Source organism: Filicampus tigris, chromosome 3 (genome assembly GCF_054856515.1).
Source record: "Filicampus tigris isolate MCC_2025a chromosome 3, RoL_Ftig_1.0, whole genome shotgun sequence".
Taxonomy (NCBI): domain Eukaryota; kingdom Metazoa; phylum Chordata; class Actinopteri; order Syngnathiformes; family Syngnathidae; genus Filicampus; species Filicampus tigris.
The window spans coordinates 19,758,332-19,781,614 of NC_141219.1; the positions used below are offsets into that span (position 1 = coordinate 19,758,332).

At 41.9% G+C, this 23,283-nt stretch overlaps 1 protein-coding gene across 5 annotated transcripts in view; it reads right to left on the reverse strand.

The window, feature by feature from the left end:
- The window catches only part of sox6 (SRY-box transcription factor 6), a 155,250-nt gene that overhangs the window by 95,922 nt on the left and 36,045 nt on the right, over positions 1-23,283 (reverse strand). For 3 of the 5 annotated variants that reach the window (XM_086025553.1, XM_086025551.1, XM_086025550.1), the window contains 2 exons: positions 7,147-7,387; positions 4,296-4,506 (listed from right to left, as the gene is read on the reverse strand). In XM_086025553.1, the coding sequence (XP_085881679.1) occupies positions 4,296-4,506; positions 7,147-7,380 (445 nt within the window). In that variant the 5' untranslated portion in view covers positions 7,381-7,387. Of the gene's footprint in view, positions 1-4,295; positions 4,507-7,146; positions 7,388-12,997; positions 13,019-20,928; positions 21,016-23,283 lie in introns of those variants that run through there. The other 2 variants (XM_086025554.1, XM_086025552.1) reach the window with 2 other exon arrangements.

Here is a 23,283-nt window from a genome sequence, read left to right on the forward strand (position 1 = left end):
TTATGTTATTAAGTTTTTAGTAAAGTAAAGTATTCTAAAACGCTTTTTTTTCCTTATTTAAAACCACAAACACATTTGGTTTCAAGGCATCACTGTAGAGGGGCAAAACTTTGGAAGAAGGCTGATTAGATGGGATAAGGGCAGAGTAAGGGGCTGGCTACTGGGCATTTTTTTTTTCCAAGTTCAAATGTCAGACTGGCAGACTGCCTGCGCCGTACAGCCGAAAAATCTATTTAACGTCTGCTTCACAGGGTGACAAGAGGGTTGATTGGCAGAGAGCAGAGAGCGGCTTTTGATCATATGTCCTAACAAGCGATTCCAGCTCATGTCTCTTCAGCCTGAACAGATCTGCATTACCTATTCAAACAAAAGTGACAGACCAGAGCCCTGCTCCGCTGGGCTGGCGCACCGTGCTGCAGGCCAAGACAGAACACACACACACATACACACGCATATGCACTAGAAGGAAAAAAAAAACGTAACGTCCCCCATTCTGTGGCAGACATAACCTGTAGCAAGTATTTAATCAAACAGATTACTTGCATCAAGATCCGTGGCTGAAAGATCTGGATGAAAAAATGAGCTCCGTATTATTAAAGGGGATGGGAAAATGCTTGACTGGTATTTGGCCAGTGTGTGCTTGAGGCCTGCCAGGAAGGTCCTGGCCTAAGCAGTGGGCTGCTGCACCCAGAGGAAACACAAACAGCTACGTGGCTGAAGAAGGCCTCGAAATCGGCAACCAAGGCAACTGGATTCTCGAACCCTCATTGCATATGCATGGAGTCAGAGGCTCATGCTCAGATCATTATAACAAAGATTCCTATTAATTAGGTGGGATAAAGCAGAAGCAGATGACACGGCAGCTGGGATGAGATGAGAGGGGAGAAGGGAGGGAAGGAGGAGAGGAGGGGAGAAAGTGCATCAGTCTGTCTGGGGTAAGGGAATGAGCGTTTTATCATATCTAATGTACACTGCATTTTGTGGAATACCATATTTATTTTTATATTAAGCTTTCATTTCTATTGATTTAATTCAGATTCATTCCAAACTAATGAAATGGCCCCAAAATAAACCTGCTGGTGTTATGTTGCACCTGCAGCCAATTTCCTCTGAGGCTGCGTGCGGACCCAGCAGGGGTCGCGACACTGATGGAGAAAGTGTTACAACAGAGTCGAGAGTTGATCAGCGCTAATCAGCGCCCAAACTATTCTCTTCCCGAGCTTTCCCACAGCCCAGAATCTCATTACATGCCTGTCGTAATAGAGCATAATGACCGCACAATGATGATCACTCAGTCTAGTGCACAGTCATTATACAGTGATAATACACAACCTCACCAGGGGGATTACAGTTACGAATAGCAGAGTTCGGGATAAAGGCAGAGGTGGGTCCAATGTGGATGCGTTCAGTACACATATTACTGCATCTAACGGAGGTAACCAATCGGGTTTGTCCAGTAGCGACGTTACTACACTGAAAAAAATGATTATTGAATGTACTCCATTTTGTTTCAGCAAGTGCACAAAATAAAATTATCGGTATACAGATACATTATTAAGTAAATGCATAGTCATCGTAAAAATTGTTCTGGGTTCAGATGATTTAATTTCGTGCAACCACTTGACAAAATAAAATTGAGTAAATGATGCACAACATTTTTCTCAGTGTAGTTTACAGTAACTAGATTTTGTTACTGTAGTGTGGTTGTAACTCTTCTTTTCAACATAAAATAACTTTAGGGTCATGGAGCTACGTTCGTGATCAAATAGCACTATAGCGTCCACAGAAACTACATTTCCCCAGGCAATCTTAAATGCCTCGCTCACAAACCTATCTGCGCTAACCTATGTGTGTGTGTGTCTGTTGTTTTTATTTGATATTTCTTCTTTATTAGGCGGCGTGTCTGATTGTGAAGCGCCTGCGTGTGACGTGAAAATTATGTTCCCGAAGCCGATTTTTTCTGTTGCCGATGTTGGATGGACTGGGAGCACGTGGGTCAACAATAGGATGACTAAAGGGAAACTCATCAAGTTTAGTTCTGGCAGAACTACAAACGCTTCAAACTGCTGTAGAACTACGTCTGAAAGTAAATCCCGAAAAGCCAAGACAGGAAGAAGCTAAAATCGTAATTTCCCGCCCTTGTCTCAACCATTCCCCACACAAAGCATTTCTTGTGTTGAATTGCAAAGTATTGATTCGGACTTACATTAGTACATTATATATAAAAATGGTCTACTTGCATGTGAATCAAATCACGGTCACCTTGACTTTTTCATAATGTTAGCTATTTTTCTTCACCCCAACTGCCCCGACCCCTTATACTTTATCCTGACGTTTTTAACTCTTGATGAGTGCTGTCTGGAGACTTAGCCATAAATAATGCATTTACAATAGCTAGTAAGTAAACATGGGGCACAATCGTTAGCCCCGCTGGCAACTGCGCCTAATAGGGCTTTTACAGCAAAGGTGACTATTCAGCTAAATGCAGTGCGCACTGCTTGGAGGACATTTTCATTCATTAGCACAGTCACAAGCACTTAAAGCACTTTAAGGACCCACAATGGAAGAGAAGGGTAGACGGATACTGGGGGCAAAAGGGTACAAATATACAGATAGCGGAATGTCCAAGTGATCGTATGTCCAATATTGAGCACCACATGTCTATTGTTTTAATGTATCCAGCTCAGCGAATAAAATCCATTGTGAGGCTCAGCAGCGAAAAAAATGACACTGGGAATACATTAGGAATGTTCTGATGCACAATTCTTGAGGTCACCACTTAATCCCAAATCCGTGAGGACAATGAACTGCTCTGAGCAGGCAAGGGAACTCCAAGAAGAATGGTAGCAGACGGAGAACACTGAACAGTCTCCGAGGACCTCTGTGATGCCCATCACGCAGACACCAAAGCGGCCGAATTGGACACAACAGTTGTCATGCTTAGATAAGCGGTATATTTAGCTCATCTGTTGCTTGCAGCACATTAGCGGCGTCATCAAGACAACAAATGGCTTCTCTAACCTTCTTGTGTTCTCGCCATCCTGCCCTTTTCAGTATTCAGTCATATTTCTTTCCATAAACAAAGAAGTAGCAATTTGATTTCACCAGTTTTCGGCAAGTTTCTCTTTTCTGTTTCCTCGAGAGTCCTCCCTCCTTTTTACAGTAATCACTGATCATCACCACTGAAGCTTCCTCGAGTGCTCTCCAAAATTGAGTGTCTCTCAGTTCCTGCAGCATGGGAACAGTATTCTGAACTTTGCGGCCTCTCTTATCATCTGCCATTTCTCCTTCTTCGAAACTAATTTCCTCTGACGGGGGACTTTATTTTGGTGGCAGTGATACACAGTGCATGAGGTAGACCAAGGCTCTATTATTAACAGGAGATTAAAACAGCTGTATGGCACTCCAACGCACCCTCTCCTCCCTGCAATGACATACGGCCCTGGATTGCAAGATGCACTTGACCATTTAAATTTACTGCACTAACCAGGCTTCACCAGCTGGGGTTCATTACCATAACGCCTGGCATTGCCACAGAGAGCTCAGAGTGAAAATCAACTTGATGAGACACGTACGGTATGAGACGTAATCGGAAGTACAAGCGTTGGAGAAAAATGCGTGGTTTCAGCGAAATGTGACATCTCCAACATTTAATCCATAGGCGTTTGTATACAGTGAATATATGCACACTGATCATTTCTCCTGAAACAATACGTCCCGTATGTCCAGTCCGGTGTGATAGAAAGAGCACCAAACGAACGCTTAAAAGACGAAGAGGAAATTATTTTTAGGCTAACAGAGGTCTAATTTATTCATCTGATGAAGTGCTTAAGCTAAGAGCTCCCCAGACACTAAATGAGACACATGCATTCCCAAGGGGGTTCAACATTTGATTGGATGTAGTTACATTACTACAGCCCTAATTAAGAAGGGGAATGTGTTTCTGCAGCTTGTTCAAATATTTGTTTCTTTCACCACCGTGCTCTTTATAGACTGCAGGCTGTGGGAGGGAGACACGAACATGTGGAGATGTCTTTCAGATAGGACATACCGTAGACCTCAACGAGTTATCTCATGCTTTTGCATTGGCAATGAGATGAAGAATCTCATGTAACAGGTTGGTTTGTAGCGAATGTGACAAGAAAAAGCAACATTGCTGAAAAGGAGCTGAAGTATGCCTTTGACTCAGGGAGAGTTAAGAGGAAAGTCAGCTATCAGAGAAAGGCACATCGGAAGCGGCGTCCCGGGAAGCGTTTTTCGTCATCCAACACAAGACACGGCGAGAGGAGACCTACCGTCTTGCTCTGTCTTTGTCATCTCCTCCAGCTTCTTCTGCTTGAGTGTGTCCACCACGTCTGCCAGGCTTCCTTTGCGGCGCTCCGGAGTTCCAAACGCTGATGCGCTCAGCAGGTCGCCTCGCTCTCGGGCCCCCTCCTCAGGCTTGTGCGGGGACGTGGAATTGTTGCGGAAGGAGTACAGGGAACATACTTTATTGCTGTCAGATTCCTGTATGACAAACAAAGGGGCCACAATGACAAGAGATGAGTGCTTTCTGCGCTCTTCCTTTGAGCTTTCTGACACAACTTCAGTACTGTACATAGTGATCTGGACGTATGAAATGGCTGCTTTCGTGATGACATATAGCAGCGTTTGTGTCTTCCGTAGAACTCGCCGCACTGCTAAATAGGATTTGATGTGGAAAATTGAGATGAAATGATTAGGTACGCTTGCATAGGGTATATTCATAATACACTTTGACTTCAGCTGCCGAGACTTGACGGAGAAACCTCCCAACTGTAATTCGTCAAATTGCTCTTGAGTGTGCATTTGTGTTCAGGTGACTACTGTGTAATTTGTTCATTTTCTAGTGCAGGCCTATTCTCAGTTGAGTGCCTGGAGATGTCGTAAATCTGTGTCCTGTCTCAAGCTGTTGTTGTTTTTTCAGTCCCACCTGTGCATGGTTTAGTATTTAACTTGGGGTCTCGTCTCTAGTCGGCTGGCTGAGTGCTCCCTGTGCACGAGCACACATGAAGGGAGACGGGAAGAATGGGATGTAGCTTGAACGGGTGAGAGGAAGAGTGAGCGAGACAGCAACACTCTGCAGATGTGAGGTTATAGTCGGCGCACGGCTGAGCGCTACATCTGACAGAAGGTGGTGTTAATTATGGTTTGTGGAGCAGAAGGTCGCTAAGCAGCAAGGAGCCTCTGCCTTTAACAGGGGAACAGTTAGGTGTGATTTAAACATTTGCCCTCGTCGTAAGGAGAGGAAAGGTTTCGATATCCAACAGACAATGTGAGACGTATTCAACAGCAGTGTGATGTCAATTTCTGGCTCTGGATTTGATTAAGAAAATAGAATGCAGCTAAGTGGACAGTGCCAATTGCTCATCCCTGCGCGCGCGGCATGTCAAGCCCTAGGCAGAGTTGCAGCGGTGTGTCGGGTGGTCTGGTACCAAGCGCCAGGGTGGCACGACTGACCGACCCGCTGTGCACCTCCCAACCTTGTGTTGGATGATTATGCAGCGTGGCAGAGACAGTGGAGAGTGCTTGAGGCTAGTGGAGGAGTGCTGGGTTAATCAGCTGGCACGGGTTCAGGGCACAGCCTACACAGACGCATGGCACAGCAGTGGAGTCAGGTAATCAGCACACTCTCATTCCTCTCGCCTTATGCCTTTCTATTTTCTCCTTTGTATCATGCCACGCCGTCGTTTGATACTTTTCTCTCGCATAACCTTGTTTTCATTCACTCTTCTCACCCTTTCAGCAATTCCTCTTCAGTTGTTTTCATGAATCAGTCAACCTTTGTTAACAACATTATGGAACCGTCTTTTTTTTAATGTTCTGTCTTTTTTTTTTTCTCATTGTCTTAGTAACAAAGAGACTAATATGATGATATATGGTCTCGTCTCACCTCATAAAGCTCATTCAGTTTCAGTGACTGACATACCACTGTCGATGTTTAGGAAGTTGTTCTTCATTACCTTCCGCTCAGGTCATTCTGAGATTTTCACGCTGAAACTTTTCATGTGAGTGTGTATGTGTGTGCAGAGTGTGTGTTGTGCTGCAATCCTGTGGTGTTGACTGTTGAGGGTCCCCGCGACCAACTGCAGCGCTACTTCAGAGGCCCTCTGGGTGTCTTTACTGCTCTGCCATCTGTCAAAGACAACCACCTGCCTCTTGTGTGCATCTAGCTCACAAGTGCTCACGTTGCCATTCACTCCGCTAACATCAAAGTAGCTATGCACTTAGAACGTACAGCATCTGGAGAGTGGCTGCCGATTTAGCTTTGACACGACAAGGCAGCCAGCAACACACTGCTACCAAGGACAAGACATGCTTCTTTTATAGAAACAAGAATGCAAGCTCAAGGGAAGCAGAAAAGGGCAAGTCTTCTGCCCACGATGCAGTTGGGATTTGTGTCATTGCTAATGTTTAGGGAAAGATTCCTCTGTTTACTCTGAGAATAGATGATGCTTTAGTATTTGGCAGAGCTGCTTATACGAAGACATCAGAGGTTTCATTACTCCAAGGGGTTGGAGCTATGGATAGAATAGCGGCGCCTTTGTACAAGCCAGGGACAATGAGTGCCTCCTGAGACCGGATCTGCCACACCAAGGGGAGCATAGTAATACTGTGGCGGACACTTGAGTCTAAAACTGAAGTATCAAGAATTGAAAAGTTATGTGTTTCACTGAATGCAAAACATCAGTCTTCTCTTGGTTTCACCATGGGCAAAAAAACAACAATATTGAAGTAGACTGTATTTCAAATAAACCTTACTTTTAGAGCCCTACTGATTGATTCATGTTCTGGACAGGCTCAATACTATAGTGAATGTAAGGAAAATTGAGAAAGTAAGCGCACACTAATGAACACGCATCAGGGGCTTTACTCCTTCACAGTTATCGGCAACATATCCAATCGGATGACTGCAGGGCCAAGGATTATTAAAGACAGGAGCTTGTTTTTTGACTTAGGGTGGTAAATAGTCGGGTTGCACAGAACATTTTTTTCATTTTTCCATGAATCAAAATCATATTCTTTGCAGGAAAAAACACGACACTGCATTCTTTCCTTTCAAGTCTTGTTTTCGTTCTTAGTCAAGCTCTGTGCAGGCACAATTGTATGTTTTGCATTGTGTCTCACCATGCGCTGTTGGGCAGACACCAAGCTGTCCCAGTCACTCTCGGGAGGTACACTACTTAGCGGCTGAATTTCATCGGGATGGGCTTTTCCATGGAGTAGGTTGTGCAGCGGCAGCTGCGGTGTGCAGTGGGTGTCAGCCGTCTCCTCTTTTTCCCAAGACAAGTGATCCTGGCTCATGGCATCATCTCCATCAACCACAGAGGCAAAAGGAGACGTGGCTTGCTTGGAAGACATGACTCTGCTGTGGAGTGAGAAAAAGACACTTTAATAATTTTAACTGACAATGAGCAATGCACAAAAACGGTGGTGTTTCCTCAAGGCTTTAAGGAAGTAGTAGAAGTTCCTTTTGGTTGTTTGAAACGACAACAGTGCAACAAAAAGCGCACCTGTGCCGCAACGTTCGACCTGACTGCCTGAGGGGTCTAGAGCAGGCTGTGGGGTCCCTAATCTTTTGTTTAATGCAGATGGATGGCTTGATCTCGGCCTGGAACTGTGCCTGCTTGGGGCCTGGGCCAAACCCCAAGATACTCAGGCAGTGGGTCAGCCAGACAGCGGGGCTATCAGCCAGGAAAAAAACCCTCACAAATAATTTACCCATTTATGCATTTGGAAAAACACATTTTTAAAAGCTCTTTTAATGTTGCTCTTGTTCATTTTTGCAATTTGGGGATCAATCAACAATAACCTTTACTGCCTATTTTTTTTTCACAAAATTTGGTGAAGTTTGATCCCTCCACTAAGCTCCGTGAGATAATTATGTTGTATGATTTTGATAAATGATGCAAAACTAAAGTAATGGGAACTAATATTTAGTGAACAGTGACCTGGGTGTGTTTTAAAATACTTCAAATGGCCAGTCTAGGTGTCTGACAAACATTCACTTGTCTATTCAAGTGTTGCACATTCACATGCACACACTGCTGCACTGTGACAGATCAGCCTGAGCAGGGAGTGGGCCGAAACAAAGGTGGCCTAAGTTCATGTCATGTGCCTCAGCAGCTGAACAAACAAGTCCACTAAGTCAGGTAGCTGGCTGGAACCTGTCTGTCTGTCCGTCCGTCCGTCCGTCCGTCAATACCTCTGTCCATTAGTGCGCCTGCATGTGTTGCCTCCTTTGTGTAGCGGGACTCGGCCTTCAATTTTAATCAGTCATTAAATAGTTTCCTGGCTTGTTTGTTATAGAAAATCCCCAAATCCAAAGACAACTCACAATGTGCATTACAATTGTAATCGAGGGTTGAGAAATGAAAGTTCCAAGGTGAATGCGTCTGCACGTATGTGCGCCGGGGGATGTTCAAGCGCTCGTATACTGACGTATTTTTTATTAATGCACCCAAAAAGCCCGAGCCTGGAGTGCAACAAACGCCTTGTCCTCAATGGAGTGTGAGAGTGAAACAAAGCACTGCTTTTGTATTACACAGTAAATCAAGTGGCATTATTTTACCACTAAAATATTCAGTCTCTCAGGCACTTTTACTTGAGTCTCCAGCCATCAGTCAAACTGCTGAGGCGTGAGCAAGACAAGGGGATGGAGGGAGAGCAATGGAGACTCCATCCTCCTGAAACATGTGTCTACAGCAATCTTGTTAAAGAATGCAACAGATCTGCGGCAGGCTCCATAACAGTATTTGTCAGCAGGAGTTAATAATTTATTAGCAGAGCAAGGAGGTTCTGCGCTCAGGCAGCTAAAGAGTGCCGAGAACTGCCGCGGCCCCGCCCCCTCCGCTGACAAGCCCCATACAATACCACCTCATATCACTGGAAGGGGAAATAATTCTTTGAAAATATCTAATGGCAAGAAAGTCATTTTATTTCTCATACTGGAGCGGGGATCACACTGCGACATGATCTAAAGGCTTTTCTCAGCAGCAGATCGGCGTTGACACAATAAAAGCAATTTATGAGGAGAAAATAAGAAGTTCTATTCATTCCAGTGTGGGTGTAAGTATGTATAAATGAATCATCTTCTCCAAAAGAAATCACACTTTTTACAAGCTTGGCCTCAAATGCAAACAAAACAGTCATGTTTGTACGTCGGGTATAATCGTAACTTTTGGAGTCACTTAACCTCACTCAATTTCTTCCCAAAAACAAGCTCCAACTATGCCTTTATATGGTAAACAGAAAAAAATGCGGCGAGCTTGAAGTTCATAAATCCTTGACAGGCTGCCGTCCATCCCTCATGCTTGATTACGCCATAACAACGGACAGCTAACAAGCCAAACTAATCAATAAGTGCATGAAATGCTGTCTTCTTGCCCACTTTCTCCAAGACAAAGCCCCAGTGATTTTGAAGACGGGAAGCAGCCAAAAGGGGAAGGGTCAGCTCCCAAAGAGAAGGGCTCTATATATATAGCCGACAATATTGAGGGAGAAGGACTTATGTTCCCCGGCTACAAGCTCATATAGCCTGGAATGCTTTGACTCGTGAATTGTTCCCTGTGATAATGTTTCAGCATCAAGCAAAACAACCTCTGCTTAATTGGAAAGTATTAGAGGGGGTGTTGTGCATCTATGCGCTCTTTTGAGTTGGGGGCAAACTGTCCTCTGCTATCCGTTCTCCACTTTCATGGTGAAAGGGGCCGACTGACTTTCACCTGCTGTGTCTGCTCGGTCACACCATTAACCTTTTGTTGACACTGGTGACAAGTAACTCATCATCAGATCCCATTAACCATCCCACTGCGAGGGTCGAGTACCGTTTGGTTTTGATCACAAGAATTCAAGAAAGCAGGGCTTCAAATTGATCAAATTAAACAGAATTATAGACGTCTCTAAAGGGAATAATATTCAGATGGATAGTAGCATTCTACTCTGGGCTTCCTCTGGGTGCTTGCATAAGGATGTAGATGGGCCAAAAGCAGTCAACATATTTCATTTAAGTGTTGAACCGACTTGTCGACAAATCGACTTTTTTACTCCACATCGATGTTTTAAGCTTTAATTTGACTGATTGCTAAGCACATGTTTTTGGTATGTCATCTTGCCATCAGCAAATTTAAAGAGGACTTCGAGAGAGTATGAAAATAAAATGGTTGTGGATGGGATTAGCCAAGCTAGCTTCTGTTTTTCCGCTGGGCGCTAACTTTATTCATCATAGAACTTTTATAATACAACACACACCAACATCACAAAACTTGTGTTGCTTTACGACACTGTGGAATCACGTGTTGCACTGTGGAAATATTTTACCCCACCCAAAAGAATGAGACCGGTAGCACGGTCACTTGCTACCAAAATATGCAAATGTATCCCAAAGCTGAAATAGAAAGCACGAAGCAGAGAAACGCCAATTTCTTGGGAGCCAAGCGATGATGTTCCGACTTAGAACATGCGATCCGCCTGCTCTTTGAAGAAATAAATAACGCATGCAGGTCTCACACTAATTACAACAACCAGATTCAGTGAAATGGTCAGTTAAAATTTTAATAATATGTTTTCATTTGCCACTATGCCTTTCCAACAAAATTAGTCTTTGCAAGAAAGTGGTCCGTGGTCCAAAACTAGACTGAGCTGAAAAGAGAAACATCAACGACTGAATGAACTTTGACTCGACTTTCATCACATTATAGTCAACCTCAAAAAATCGTAAGCTGTTGAAGCCCTAGCACCTAATAAATGGCTGACAAGCTGTGATGTGCAAAGATGCATCACAAAGTCACAAGTTACAAGTCAACTTGTAAACACATACTGTAACACCGTGAGTAAATCAACTGAACTTTCTGGCTTCATGCAGGCTTCCAATTAACCAAGGTGGTCTATAAATCAGTCAATTTTAGTGTAATGTACAGTGTAGTCATTAAGCCATTAATCACCCACAAGGCCTGTTATTTTAATGTTTAATTACTTGAATTACCATGTAAAGAAAATACAATGCATAATTGTATAAACATTTGGAATACAGTTTGTGAACTGATTACTTTGGGGATTTGAAGACGCGCGCGTGGTGCGTGTGCAGGAGATGAGCAAAATCATCTGCTCGTTTCCCTTCAGGGGTTCCTCCTGTTCTAACAGGTGTCGTGGTAGGGTTCCTCAGGGTTCTTCACCTGCCGTAATGAGATATTACTACCTGACAGCTCCCAGCTGGAGGAGCATTGAGACGGAATCCACCGTTTAGCACAATTAAATTATCACCCTCCATTGTGATTGTGCCATGCTGTGCAGCCGCCAGCTTTCTGGGTACATAATCAACTCGTAATAAAAGGCTGTAAACCGCACACACTCACTCGCCGAATGGCAGACGCACACACATGTTGAGGCGCTGTGGAATTCCAACAGGGGAGTTTTGGAAAGAAAAAAAAAAAAAAAGAACACATTTTGTAGTTTTCTGTGTAGTCTGTTAGAACGTCTTAAACCTCAGCTGACAGTGTAATTAAAGATAATGGTATTCAAATAAAGTAAATGGCCGGGAAGATCCAGGTTTTTTTCCAACTACTGCGGTAAAGTGGCTGGAGGGTTGTCCAAATTAATTTTGTAAAATTGTTCCTCCGTTATTCTTGACCTTCCCCTGCAAAAAGTCAACTCAATTACATCCGTACTTCATCTCCACTTCACACTCTCTCCTGATACCTTCTCTATTAGACATGGCCACCGTTAACACATTGCTAAAACCCAAACGGCAGGCGCCCACAGCAAATTAAGCAAGCCACCTGAAGTGCGCACTTTACATATCGAGCCGAGTATTGATAATTATTTTGCAGGGTAAATTATTTGCGATAATATGCCGCAAGAGGAAGCGCCTCGTCCCTCATTTTAAACACTTGTGCAGCTGCCATGACTGAGGGGTTGGTGTCCTTGCGCCGCGTGAGCAAAGGCACACGCAGGTGTGAGAGTGCTTAAGTGTTCCTGTCTGACTCCTCAGGAAGGGTCGATGAGCACTCACACACTAAATCCCTCCACGCCAGCTCCTCCACTACCTTTTCCCCTGTGCCCATGGCCCCTTTTCTGATTCCAGGAAACTCTCTCTTGGACTTGGTTGGCATAACTCTCAGTTCCATGGGATGGATACAAGTTCACCTTATACACTGACAGGACAATGTTTAACCAGAGAAAGTCAGTAAAGTGGGCTAAAGTTACTAAAGACTGACAAAAAAAAAAACAACAATTAATGCTTTGCCCTCTTTGCTGTTCTCTGTCTTTCTCCCTTCCAGTTTTTCACTAAACCTGCTGGGCGCTGGAGTTCCCAAATGGTCTTGTGTTGCTGCTGCACTCAAGCAAACCTCACAGCGAGTCAGGCCATCCACCAACACAAGCCTATTTGCCGAGCAACAGTGGAGCTTTGTGGCTTTCCACAGTTGACAGTAAGTTATGAGCCCTTTGTGAACAGGAGAAGGAAAACAGAGATCGGAATTTGGCAGCAGCAGAATAATACAGAAATCTCCTGTTTGTGGAACGTGAAATTTTCATGGCAACAATCAAGCATTGTTGAGGGAAAGAAAAGAAACGGTGACAGATGAAATATAGAGCGGGGCCCCCTTTTTGTACAACCGTAAACAAAGCGCCATTCAAGCCATGTCCACTCTGTCATTTATAAAGATAACTTCTTCTGTGCGCTGCAAAGTTTGCTACAAATGGCTGCCCTTCAACAAATCCAGCGTAACATCTCATACAGTTGCCAGAGAAGTGAGTTGAGGAGTGAAGTGGCAGTAGCCAAGGATTGGGAGAACTATCCCATGTTAGCAAAGAGAAGCACAATAGGTGTAAAGGGGCATCAAAACTCCAATAGGAGAGGGAAGTCTGGAAACAGAAAATGAGCCCTTTGAGTGATTAAAAGAGACAAATGTGACAATAGGTTATTTTGAAGGAAGAACAGTATGGGAGGGGAACTGTGAGCCCCGGTTTTTAGTCTTACCACCATGAGGTCATCATTGGCACAGAAAGTGGGGTTGGTAGAAATGGAGCCAACGGAGCAGACATCTGGAGCGTGAACGTGCAGTGCCCCAGTCCCTACCAGTCTTGTTTAAGAAACAGGAAAATTTGCATGGCCTAGCGAAGGGAAAAACAAGGGTGCTTGCTTCCATAATTACAGTAAAGGTGGGATGGATGAGGGGTTGAAGCGTTGGATTTTAAATCCATCAAAGTCCCTTTCAGTCAAGCAACAAACCTAGTCTTATATTTCACCTGTCATGAACATATTTAATTTCCATTCAGAGTGACTCATAAAAGTACAGTGGTGCCTTGTGATACGAATTGAATTTGTTCCATGAGCATGCTCACAACTCAAAACACTCTCAAATCGTAAATTTCCCATTAAAATGGATGGAAATACCATGAATCCGTTCGAGCCTTCCCCCAAAATACAACATGATGATGTAGTGAAAGAGAATGACAAAGACCTAAACAGTTTTGGTCACACCGCATCACTCAAATCACCATTGCGCTGCCCTTTGTGGTGTGCTCGTCTTGGCCACCTGGGCACAGTTCAATTCAGACAGACAGATACACTTCATTGACACTGTTCAGCTCCTCTTAGATCAACAGTACCGCACTAATATTAGCCATTAATGCAGAGGATAAATAATGTTTGACTGTTAGTACTATTATATTGTCTGTCTACATGTTTGTGTTTAATCTGTTGCTTAAAGAGTTATTTAGCATTAGTATTAAGCTCGCAAACTGAAATGCTTAGATATGTGGTTGTTTTAAATTCACATTTTAAATGTAACTCCTCGGATTTCAAGTTTGTGCAGTGAAAGCAAAAAAAAAAAATGGCAGAACGATCGAAAATAATAAAGTTGATTCATTTGTATTTCAGGGCGTACTTTGCAATGTTCTGTGTTTTGAGACTGTCGGCATGGTTGTAGAAACATTGCAGTAAATCCCGCTTCATCTCAGGTTCTAGGCTCACGGTCCTGCTATTTGTGTTTCTTTTTTTTCTACAGGTAATATCTATTTTTGACTAACTCTTGTTTATAACCCCCGCATTGAAGGGGTATTGTTGTATTTGTATCAGTGGGTCATGAGGGAAACTTGTCTATAAGACGAAGACAATTTTTTTGTAATTACTAGAAAAATCACTTGAGTGCCGTGCACGGCTAGTGCGGCCTGTTTTCCTTTTTTGCCACTATGGAGCCTATTTCAGAGATGGAATAGGGGCTGTGGGTGGAGTAGCCAAGTTTTATGTGACACGTCAATTGGAAAATCAAAAAAGGGGTAATTCATTTGCTCCAACCAGAAAGCCATGAGGAAGAAGGGTCAGGCAAGCCACTCCTCAAAGATTTATGATTAAGCCTTATTATTTTGGGGAAAACTGACACTGATTGCTGATTTAAGCCACTGAAACCAATTAATTTGCCCACACTGAATAGAAAGCATGGTCAACAGTGTGTGGCATTCTGACAGGTCGGACAGGAAGAAGCCGAGCAAATGTGAAGGGCTGGATGAAGCTCTGTTTGGAGGAGGTTAAAATTTACCTCAAGTGATTGACAGCTGATATATATGTATATATATATATATATATATATATATATATATATATATATATATATATATATATATATATATATATATATATATATATATATATATATATATATATATATATATATATATATATATATATATATATATATATATATATATATATATATATATATATAATTTGGTTGACCCACCGATCCTAGTAATTGCCCCAAAATTTGGTTCACAGAAGACATGAAAAATTGCTTGTGCTTTTTAGCAATGCTGAGATTCACGGGTCAGCACAGAGAAAAATTGAGTAAATGAATGTGAAACAGACCGGTCGTAAAAATCAACGAGCTGACAGTCATGGTTGAACAGAAAAATGTTCTGAGCACTCCAGGGAAGTGGGCGCTGTAGCGGCTCAGACGCTGACCGAAACACAAAATGTCTCATCAGTCTGTCATGAGCCTTGTGTCTGACTGCTTAGTGTTTCCCAACCTTCATTGAGTCGAGGCACCCATTTTGCATTAGAAAAACCTCACGGAACAACACCAAGCCCAAATGTCACACTAAGTATGAATAACATATTACTTAGTGTGAAATGTGAGCCTGTTTAGTTAAACACAAAGCTGAATTACTCGCAGGACGCCATGAGTTTTTCTGTTGTATGTATAATTAACAGCAGATGGATGCAAATATTTATTGCGCTTTCTGCCATTTAATGGAAGAGAATTTTTTTTTTCTGCTTGTCAGTATACATCACTGTAATAGAAAAATGAACATAGATATAGTTGTGATAAATCAATAATATTTTTTGGACACAATAAGTGGATAATTTCCCCGCCACGGCACACTGGTTGAGAACTACTGGCTTAGACTACTTTTTCATCTGTCCCCTGCATGTTTCCAGAGATATGGAATCCATACAGTAAGGGCATTATTCTTAGTAATGAGGCCCAGAAAGACAACTGACATTGGCACTTATCAATGACAAAACAATGGCACTGCTTCAGACACTGCAGTGGCAACTTGTCGGAAATCACCCACATCGGGCCCACTGACTAACTGCTGGTGACTCGAGAGATGGCTGATTTGGTCCATATCAGTGACACAACTGTAGACACTATAATGACCTGGAGATTTGAGAATCTCCCTAAAGGGTCTTACCATTGGTGTTTCAGACACCAACTACAAAATTAAGCAAACCTATATCACTCAGGGCATGCAAAAATAAAATAAAAAAGAAGAAAAAAAAGATTAAAGTAACATATTTGATAGCGGGAAGTGGGAATTTGTTTCATGACAAAAATAGTGATGCCAGTTTGTTAGCAATTAAAATCGTGTTTTTTGTTATTCATTTTGTGTGTCAATTATTCAAATTATTCAACCCAAACACATGTTACCAGCAGGCCCACTGGTTGAAACACAGCATTCTGATTAATAATGTGTTTGTGGAATATGCGTTAAGCAGCAAAATCCACCTTTTAGCCATCTCTGGGGCAGCCATTTTGTCACTTCTGTCGACTGAAACTGCTCAGGGCTCAGGTAACGACCAATCACGGCTCAGCTTCAGAAAACAGGTCTGCTGTGATTGGTCGTTACCTGAGTCCCGAGCAACTATGATGTCATTTTCAGTCGACAGAAGTGACAAAATGGCCACCCCCAGTGATAGCTAAAACCAGGTTTATTAACTCTTATCCCACAAACGCAATATTAATCAGAATGCCTTGTTTCAGCTTGTGGACTTGCATCGAACATATTCTTGAAAATAAATATGTTTGGGTTGACTTCTTCTTTAATGAAGTGTGGTACATCTTTGCTTACCCATTGTCCTGGTTTTATTTTTTATGTTGGAACCTCCATGACCCTTTTTGCCAGGTGGACAAGAGATGCCCCTGGCTAGACTAAAACCTTTTCAACGATTTGCTTTTCAGTAGACACTGTAAATCAAGAGGGCAGACTTTTGAACTGAAATAATTAAGTCAATTACTTTCTTAAAAAGCCACAAGTGTGTTGCAGCACCATTTGTGTGTGGTTGGGCACGATCCACGGGCCCCGTGTTTCCTGGGCAGCCCCCCTCGCCCCAGCCGCCTCTGTTGTGGTTCTCTGCCACCGCAATCATTATGCTCAGCCTCAGAACAGCACGGGTGCAGAGCTGCTGCTCAGTTAGCTCCACTTGCCGGGCCCGCTCGGAAATAATCTGATCATGTCAAACTGTATTCCTTAAATTCAGATGGGGCCTCATTTACAAACAACAGAAAACTACAGTATTGTCAAACATTCATCCCAAGCAGCGAATCAATGCTATTTTATTTCAGTCACTTCAAATAATTATTTTAAAAGTTACTTCATCAATAGGTGTCTAATTTCCAAAGTTGGTCCAAAATTACCAATGCCACGGTCAAAACACCATAGAGACCATAATCAATCATTTTGGAGATACACAAACCAAACAGAAGGCAAATAGTGAGTGAAGGCCAGACAAATATTTGATAAGGGGATAGGGATTGAAGGTGTTTGACAGTGTTTTTACTCTGCACCAACACACATAAACCTAAACCATGGGTCTGTCTATTTGCTTTCTACTCAAGTGCAGGTAACAGCTGCATCTTTCACAGATTCTTGAGCATGTAACAAGTCCGCAAACAATGGTTTGGGCTTAAAAAAAAAAAAAAAAAGTTGATTGCAGAATTGTATCCACCTTAATAAAAGAGGGAGTTTAGAATGAAAAAAAAAACTGTTTTTTTTCTCATATTTGTTAAAACTGCCATTATGACATGACAGTAGTGCATGACAAATGTCATCTGTGAAAAAAAAAGTCATCTCCGGACCCATTTTGTCCTTCGAATTTGCTATATGAATTAGACCTGTTATGAAAAGAACCTTATTCATAATGGAGTGTTACTTCAAAACTAAAAATGTAATATCTTGCGAGGCCATGGGGGTGTGTGCCCACGAGTGCATATCAAATGATTGACACCTCAAAATGTTTTTTTTTTTATTGTTGTTGTTTTTTTTAAATGCCCCCCAACCCATGCACCCCCATTAAGGGTGTTCCTCGCTGCAGGTAAACCCATTCTTTAATTGTGTTTGGGTTATTTAATTTTTCAAAGTTCATGGCCCTATGTATAATTGTTCAACCCATAATGTGAGTCTTATTCATGTCTTGGGCACATTAGACACAGTAAATTTGTTCTTATTGTTCTTATTTCTTTGTTTTTTGGTCTAATTACTGTACTGGAATGTATGTTGCAGACTTCCTCCAAAACCTTTTCTCCCTGCTATCTAATGGGCCGTCACGCAGCATCAACCCATCTTATCAGCTATAAATGGCAGCTCCATCCCTGCAGTGCGGGCTAAAAATGCATTACTTGCTTCCTCCAATCATACTGGATGTGATTTCCCCAGTTTCCCTGTATTCACAATTGTGTAATAAAGCTAACCTGGGAAACTTTATGAGCAATGTAGGCAAATAAATGTCCTTAATTTCTATTGTCACTGCTTTCTTTCAAAAAAAACAAATGACACAATTATTTTCTCCCATGAATCAGATCTTAAGCAAGCATTCATGAAGCTATCAGAAGATTCAGAATTTCCCAAACCCCCTCCATTGGGTGTGCCTGCCTACAAAGTGCTGCTCTAGCCACTCCTGAGAATTGCATCACAGGGAAGGGTGTAAGACCATGGTAGCAACACACTGTAACATGGAAGAAATACCTCATGTTGGACATATTCATAAACACCTTGAACACAGGCTGGCCGGCCACTCCGACTGCTTGTAATGGCACACCTGGCTGCATGGTGCCAAGAATCTGCGTCGACCTGACTCTTGTCCAAGAGTACACAAAAACACAGTCACACCACCGACTCTAAATGCTGTATGATCTCATATTTGAGCTCACAGATGGTCCTTCTCATTATTAGTGTGACTTTTCACCCCCCACACCCCAAAAGCCTTGTTTGATATAGTTAGAGTTGATGCAATATGAACCACACAAGAACAAGTCAGCAATGATCTGCATATTCAATAACTTCCGTAATGATATGCGCAATTCATCAAGGGGATGTGATTGCAGGGGAAGTGGAATAGAGTGGAGCTGAGAGGTCTGATTCCTGGAGGACTAAAGTCTAATCACTAAACTAACATGATAATTGAAATCTAAATTGAATGCTTTAGCTCTCACAAAGAATATCTGATATTTCACCAAGTGTGAAAAGTAAGCCTGGAACTACATATTTATTAAGAGCCATTAACAATTCATGATTTAAAAATATATAGGCACTAACCCCCCAAAAATAAGATGCCATGCAGAATATAACATCCTCATTAATATCTATGAATCATCCAATTGGAATTTGTAATGGATTTGAAAATGTTTTAGATGTGGTTTGTATACAGACTTGCTTTTTTTTGGTCAGAATTCAATAATTTCTCAATATTCCACACTGTTACTCTCATCCCTTTTTGCTTGAGCAGATCCTGCTTGATGTGCTTGAAAATTCCTGTTTTCAGTCAGAGAATGAGCATGGCCTATAATTACTGCAAATACTCTACAGTCATGTCAATACAATGAAAATAAAAATATTCTTTAGCTTGTAATAAGGAGAGCATTTGAGGGCACTGTCTGTCCTCCATTTCACCTCCACGTCTATGCTGCCTTCCCATTCGCATCTCAGGTTTTGCTCATTGTCTGACTGCAGCAAAGTGAAAGTGCAAAAAAGTCCTCTGTCTCATTCTCCTCTCCGACACCTTCCCCTGCTATTGCCGCCTGACCACAGGATTCATATTCATCCTTCGATAACATTTAATTAGTAATGCCAAATTCATTAACCTACACTGCTGTTGCGCTGGCCTCAGCCATAAATTAGTTTAATGTGAGCAGACGTATTGCAGCTGTAATAAGGGACATAAAACTCAAAGAGAAACAGATACTGTTCCTCAGTAGTCATGGATCATTATAGCCGGGGAGCGTTCACTTTCAGAGAAGCAGCTCTCTTCAATTTTTGTAGGGCTTGCGAAAGCTGTTTTAAAGCAAAAGCCATTTAAAAATGTTATTAGGACCTTGCAACAATGCTGCACCAACAGATTTTTTATTTTTTTTTGTATTGTGATAAAAACAGTGGCGGTTGAAAAATGTCACTATGGCACTGTTATTGAGTCAAAGTACTTGAGTCAATAACTCAGCAACGACAACAAAAAGCGATTTATGTAGGAGGTCCTTTTCCAATACCGTTGAAGTCTGATTTATAGTGGCTCAACACAGATGTAGCCAAAGCCCAACAAAAACTGCAGTGACACATAAAAAAAGGCTATCTGCTTTGCGGTTTTGTGTTCAGCTTCTCTGAACACTTCTGAAAATGGTGACTAAAAGTCAGAGGACCATTTTGGAGCTGGAACCAACAATGCTGCACTACACATACTGAGATTACTGTGAGCCAGTCAGAGGAAAGGTGTGGAAATGAGTGTGTGGAAATGCAAAGGAGTTGTGGCCTGCATTCATATGAAATGTAGTTATGTTTTTAGACCACTGCTCTCTACAGTGTATGAGGTTGGTTATAAGGTATCGTTATTATTCGACTAGTTTTTGTGATTTTTTTATAAATGGGATGAACATGCGGTTTTATTTCTCAGTGCTGTGATTCTCTCTGTATTATTCTTTGTGGACCCAGAAACAAAAAGGCATGATTGTCAAGGTTGAAATGGATTGCCCTGGCCGTTGTAGCTATCTTGAAAACTGAAAAAGAGAAAATGATTGACAATCGAGGATAATGTGTGGCTAATTGAGAGGCCATTGGAAATGACAACCCAATTCACTGACTTCATTTGTGTTTTTCCACAACAAGACTCACCACGCTTTACTTTTTAGTCACGGGGTCATATTGAACTTTAAATATAGTTGAGTATTTTAGTAAAACACAATCTAGCGCATAAGTATACTGTATTTACTGTATTAGTACGGCTTGGCGGTGGCCGACTTGATGTCGCTTTTTTCGTTGTGATACAACATGGCATTGTTGACTGGCCGCTAAATCATTGATGGAGCGTTCGCCTGTGATTCAAATTTCAAATCCCAGAATAACTAGTTGCCGATGGTCGGTCATTCATGAAAATTAGTTGCAGGAGCCTACACACCACGCTACAGTTCTGTGCCATTCAGGTATTCGGCAAGCCTTAGAATGACCAACAGGTACAGAAAACAGCTACTGCAAAAACCTTTGACAATCTCTATGGTCCTGTGGTGACATGTTGACCTTTGCACTCAACTAGCCACCAGTGATCTTGTTCAACACCTTGCACCGAAGAGCCTAATTAGCATAAATCCCACATTGTTGTTAAAAAATATGTTACCGTTGAAGTAACAAACAAGAGCACTCGCTCACATTTAATCAGCCATGATTCTCTTGGCCCGGAGTCTTTGTGATGAGCTGATCGACCTTTTAGTAAACAGTGATGTGCTGCTTGTTTCTCCTGAGGCCATCTACAAGAATAACAATAATGAGGCCATTATCAACTATTGCACTTTGGAACGATAGCCTGTCAACAAAACAGAAGATATAGTTGTTCCGATGCTTTCCATACAATCAACAAGCCATTGTTAAGGACTTGAGAACAACGGGAGTTAGGAATGGGAGTGATAATGATTGGCCTGTGTCATGAAGGTCCTGCACAAAGGGTCCACTCAGAAAGAAAGGCCCTGATAGACTATAGATATTCTCATGAATGTCAGTGGTCTGGCTTCACAGAAAACAACCTTTCACTTTTTTAGGTGCTCAAATGTGTGGAGGGTCACATCCTTTGACCGAATGGCCATTTACATCACGAAGCACCTAACAAAATTACATATTGTTACATTTGACAAGAGATTCTGCACATACACTGAAGAAGTCAAATGACTAATTCACTAATCGGGCATGTCAGCTGAGTTTTATTGAACATGTCAACATGACTCCATTAGATAATTGCTAATCTATATTCCATTGCAAATCTGGCCAAACCCCTTTGGGAATGAAGACAAAGATAAATGGCTAATATTTTCCACATAGTGGATAAAGCAAGTCTACACACCCGTGTTCAAATGCCAGGTTTACGATCTATAAAAAGTGAAACCAAGGTAAATCATTACAAAATGGGAGTCAGCACACATGCCACCATTTAAAGCGTCCCCCAAAAAGTTCAGATGTTCTAGTGGCTTTTCCTGACATTTTTGGAGTCACATTTTACAACACAAGCCATGACAGCTTCCACAGCATCAGAGGGATCTGATTGTTTAAAGGAATCAGTCTGGCAAAGGATTTTTTAATGCATTAGCTATATCATGGTACACAATGAAGACAGTCATCCTCAAGTCGAGAAAATATGGCACATGAGTGTGATCACCTAAAACTGTACGTTCCTCCAAAAATTGATGAAAACATGAGAAAAATACTGCGTCAGGGCGACTGCCAAGAGCGTGAGAGCAAAATTGAGCTTCAGAAATTTCCGGCAGTGTACTGCATGTTTAGAACAAATGACAACAATCTGCCATCTTCATATATCTGGGCTATGGGATGAGGTGTCTAGCCTTATCTACAAATAAAAAAAATAATTAATCAATTCAATCTCCCAAATGCATATGGGAAAATGTGCTATGGGTCAGATGAAACCAAACTTAAACTTAAAGGTCATAATTTCAAAAGATGTGTTTGGCACAAAGGCAACACTGCTCATCACCTAATGAATGCTAGCACCAAAAGTGATGCTTAGAGCGGGCAACATCATGCTTTGGGGCTGTTTTTTCTTTATCTGGAACTGCAGGGGTCTTAATCAAGGTAGAGGAAATTATGAACCAAATTCCAAATACCAGTCAGTGTAAGCACAAAGCCATCAGGCTTCTGTTAGAAGGCAAAAAAAAAAAAAAAAAAAAAGTCAGGAAAATCCTACTAGAACATCTGCTGAACTTCATTTAGGGTTGATGTGAGGGTATTTAAATGGTGGATGGTGTATGCTGACTCCCATTTAACATGAGTTTGAATGTGATCAAGTAATTCTGAACACGGCCACATCCTGAGTTATTAGAGAGTGTACACATTTGTTCAACAAGATCTTTGGTTTATTTTGACTTCCCCTCTTGAAAATAATTTACATTTAATTAAATTATACAGGTTGTAGGGGACTTTCATGGTCTCTTTTTTTCACAGCACAAAAAACCTGGCATTTGAACAGGGATGTGTAGACTTTCTATATCCACTGCATATGTATTTATATGTCAACTTCCTAAGGGGTGAGAGTTGTAACAAGCACAGAGCTTCACTATTACCAGTGCACAATTGTGAGCCATTGAGAGAGACAGAGCTGGAGGGCAGGAGGAATGCTAAGTGGGCCCCTTAGCCTAGTCAACCTTCAGTGGGTTTCATTTATCTTCATCTTGTTCGACTAAATTAATTAACAATCTCAATGTTACACACTTTCTCCTTTCATTACATCAAATAATGGCAGAAATGCAGGGAGGGATTCGGGGGGGTCCAGCCCACTGGGAGTAGACAGACACTGAAGACGTCTCTTTCCTTTGCTCGCTCTCTTTGCTTACCTTCTTCTCTGTCTGTCTGTCCGTCTGTTTCCCTCTCTCTTTCTCTTTCTCTCTCTCTCTCTGTTCATATCTCTGTCACACTCTCATTTTCACCAAATTAACGTAAGTAGTCTTTCCCAACTGTATATAAAATGATTCTAAAAAGAAAATTGTAGCAGTTAATCATAGT